Source organism: Pristiophorus japonicus, chromosome 10 (genome assembly GCF_044704955.1).
Source record: "Pristiophorus japonicus isolate sPriJap1 chromosome 10, sPriJap1.hap1, whole genome shotgun sequence".
NCBI classification, from domain to species: Eukaryota; Metazoa; Chordata; class Chondrichthyes; family Pristiophoridae; genus Pristiophorus; species Pristiophorus japonicus.
The window spans coordinates 215,333,740-215,337,368 of NC_091986.1; the positions used below are offsets into that span (position 1 = coordinate 215,333,740).

Here is a 3,629-nt window from a genome sequence, read left to right on the forward strand (position 1 = left end):
CCCCCATTCCCTCTTTTAATGGGCCCTCCCTTTCCCCCCTTTTAATGGGACCTCCCCTTCCCCTCTTTTAATGGGACCCTCCCCTTCCCCTCTTTTAATGGGACCCCTTTCCCTCTTTCCTACATTATTGAGGGAGTGCAGCGAAGGTTCACCAGACTGATTCCCGGGATGGCGGGACTGACCTATCAAGAAAGACTAGATCAACTGGGCTTGTATTCACTGGAGTTCAGAAGAATGAGAGGGGACCTCATAGAAACATATAAAATTCTGACGGGGTTAGACAGGTTAGATGCAGGAAGAATGTTCCCAATGTTGGGGAAGTCCAGAACCAGGGGTCACAGTCTAAGGATAAGGGGTAAGCCATTTAGGACCGAGATGCGGAGGAACTTCTTCACCCAGAGAGTGGTGAACCTGTGGAATTCTCTACCACAGAAAGTTGTTGAGGCCAATTCACTAAATATATTCAAAAAGGAGTTAGATGAGGTCCTTACTGCTAGGGGGATCAAGGGGTATGGCGAGAAAGCAGGAATGGGGTACTGAAGTTGAATGTTCAGCCATGAACTCATTGAATGGCGGTGCAGGCTAGAAGGGCCGAATGGCCTACTCCTGCACCTATTTTCTATGTTTCTATGTTTCTATTACTACAACAACCTGCATTTAAATAGCGCATTTAACGGCGTGACGTGTCCCAAGGCGCTTCACAGTAGTGTTATGAGATTACAAAATGTGACACCCGCATAAGTAGTAGTTAGCGCAGGTGACCAAAAGCTTGGTCAAAGATGTAGGATTTAAGGAGCGTCTTGAAGGAGGGCAGAAAGGTTTAGACAGTGAGTTCCAGAGCTTGGGGCCTAGGCCACAAAGGGTACAGCCACCAATGGTTGAGCGATTTATAATCAGGGATGCTCAAGAGGGCAGAATTAGAGGAGTGCAGACATTTCTGGGTAGGGGCTGGAGGAGATTAGAGATGGGGAAGGGCGAGGCAACGAGGAATTTGAAAATAAGGATGAGAATTTTGAAATTGCGGTGTTGCTTAACCAGAAGCCAATGTAGGTCAGCGAGCACAGGGGTGATGTGTGAGCGGGACTTGGTGCGAGTTAGGACACGGGCAGCTGTGTTTTGGATCACCTCTAGTTTATGTCAGGTAGAATGTGGGAGGCCAGCCAGGAGTGCGTTTGAATAGTCAAGTCTAGAGAGAACAAAGGCATGGATGAGGGCTTCAGCAGCGGATAAGCTGAGGCAAGGGCGGAGACGGGCGATGTTACAGAGATGAAAATAGGCGGTCTTACTTATGCTGCGGATATGTGGTCGAAAGCTCATATCAGAGTCAGATATGACACCAAGGTTGCGAACAGTCTGGTTCAGCCTCAGACAGAAGTTGGGGAGAAGGATAGAGTCAGTGGCTAGGGAATGGAGTTTGTGGCAGGAACCAAAAACAATGGTCTTGGTCTTCCCAATATTCAATTGGAGAGAATTTCTTCTCATCCAGAACTGGATATCGGTCAAGCAGTCTGACAATTTAGAGACCGTGGAGGGATCGAGAGAAGTGGTAGTGAGGTGGAGTTTGGTGTCATCAGGGTACTTGTGGGAACTGACGCTGTGTTTCCAGATGATGTCGCCAAGGGGCAACATGTGGATGAGAAATAGGAGGGGGCCAAGGATAGATCCTTGGGGGACACCAGGGGTAACGATGCGGGGAAGGGAAGAGAAGCCATTGCAGGTGATTCTCTGGCTATGATTAGATTGATAAGAATGGAACCAGGCGAGTGTAGTGCCACCCAGCTGGACGATGGTGGAAAAACATTGGAGAAGGATAGAGTGGTCAACCATATCAAAGGCTGCAGACAAGTCAAGAAGGACGAGGAGGGATAGTTTACCTTGTCATTTGTGACTTTGATGAGAGCCATTTCGGTACTGCGGCAAGGCGTAAACCTGATTGGAGCGATTCAAACATGGAAATGCGGGAAAGATCGGCACGGATTTGGGAGGTGACAACACGTTCAAGGACTTTGGAAATGAAAGAGAGGTTGGAGATGTGGCGGTAGTTTGCAAGTACGGAGGGATCAGTGACAGCACTTCAAAAAGTACGTCATTGGCTGGAAAGCGTTTTGAGACATCCGGTGGTCATGAAAGGCGCTATATAAATGCGTCTTTCTTTCTAAGAGGGTCCCCTCTAAAAGGGACCCCCTTTCCCCTCTAAAATGGATCCCCCTTCCCCTCTTGGAGGGACCCACCCGCTTCACCACCCCCCCGCCCCTCCACTGTACACTTGTCTGCATAACTGAAAAAACAGACTTGCATTTCTATAGCGCCTTTCACGACCTCAGGACGTCCAAAAGCGCTATACAGCCAATGAAGTACTTTCTGGAGTGTAGTCACTGTTATAATGTGGGAAACGCGGCAAGTAATTTGCACACAGCAAGCTCCCACAAACAGCAATGTGACAATGACCAGAAATTTTTCTTGGTTATTTTGGTTGCGTGCTGAAGATTTGGCCAGGACACCAGGGTTAACTCCCCTGCTCTTCTTCGAAATAGAGCAGTGGACTCTTTTACATCCACTTGGGAGATTAGCCTGGGCTTCAGTTTAACGTCTCATCCAAAAGACGGCACCGTCCACAGTGCAGCACTCCCTCAGCACTGCACTAAAGTGTCAGCCTAGATTGTTGTGCTCAAGAGTCTGCAGTGGGACTTGAACTCACAACCTTCTGACTCAAGACACCATTATCATAGGCAGTCCCTTGAAATCTAGGAAGACTTGCTTCCACTCCTGAAGTGAGTTCTTTGGTGGCTGAACAGTCCAATACGAGAGCCCTAGACGCTGTCACAGGTGGGACAGATAGTCATTGAGGGAAGTGGTGGGTGGGAAGGGGTGGTTTGCCGTGCGCTCTTTCCGCTGCCTGTGCTTGATTTCTGCATGCTCTCGGCATTGAGACTCGAGGTGCTCAGCGCCCTCTCTGATGCTCTTCCTGCACTTAGGGCAGTCTTGGGCCAGGGACCCCCAGATGTCAGTGGGGAATGTTGCACTTTATCAGGGAGGCTTTGAGGGTGTCCTTGTAGCGTTTCCTTTGGCTCATTTGCCATGAAGGAGCTCTGAGTAGAGCATTTGCTTTGGGAGTCTCGTGTCTGGTATGCGGACTCTGTGGCCTGCCTAGCAGAGCTGGTCGAGTGTGGTCAGTGCTTCAATGCTGGGGATGTTAGCCTGAATGAGTACGCTTATGTTGGTGCGCCTGTCCTCCCAGGGGATTTGTAGGATCTTGCGGAGACATCGTTGGTGATATTTCTCCAGCGACTTGACGTATCTACTGTACATGGTCCACGTCTCTGAGCCATACAGGAGGGCAGGTATTACTACAGCCCTGTAGACCATGAGCTTGGTGGCAGTTTTGAGGGCCTGGTCTTCAAACACTCTTTTCCTCAGGCGGCCGAAGGCTGCACTGGCGCACTGGAGGCGGTGTTGGATCTCGTCGTCGATGCCTGGTCTTGTTGATGGGAGGCTCCCGAGATATGGGAAGTGGTCCACGTTGTCCAGGGCCGCGCCGTGGATCTTGATGACTGGGGGGCAGTGCTGTGCGGCGAGGACAGGCTGGTGGAGGACCTTTGTCTTACGGATGTTTAGCGTAAGGCCCATGC

The 3,629-nt window shown here is 50.2% G+C and overlaps 1 protein-coding gene across 1 annotated transcript in view; it reads right to left on the bottom strand.

The window, feature by feature from the left end:
* Positions 1 to 1,904, bottom strand: part of emsy (EMSY transcriptional repressor, BRCA2 interacting) — a 73,316-nt gene extending 71,412 nt beyond the window's left edge. Inside the window, exon 1 of the mRNA XM_070891345.1 lies at positions 1,875 to 1,904. Coding sequence (XP_070747446.1) covers positions 1,875 to 1,904 — 30 coding nt within the window. The remainder of the gene's footprint in view (positions 1 to 1,874) is intronic.
* Positions 1,905 to 3,629: the final 1,725 nt, after the last annotated feature.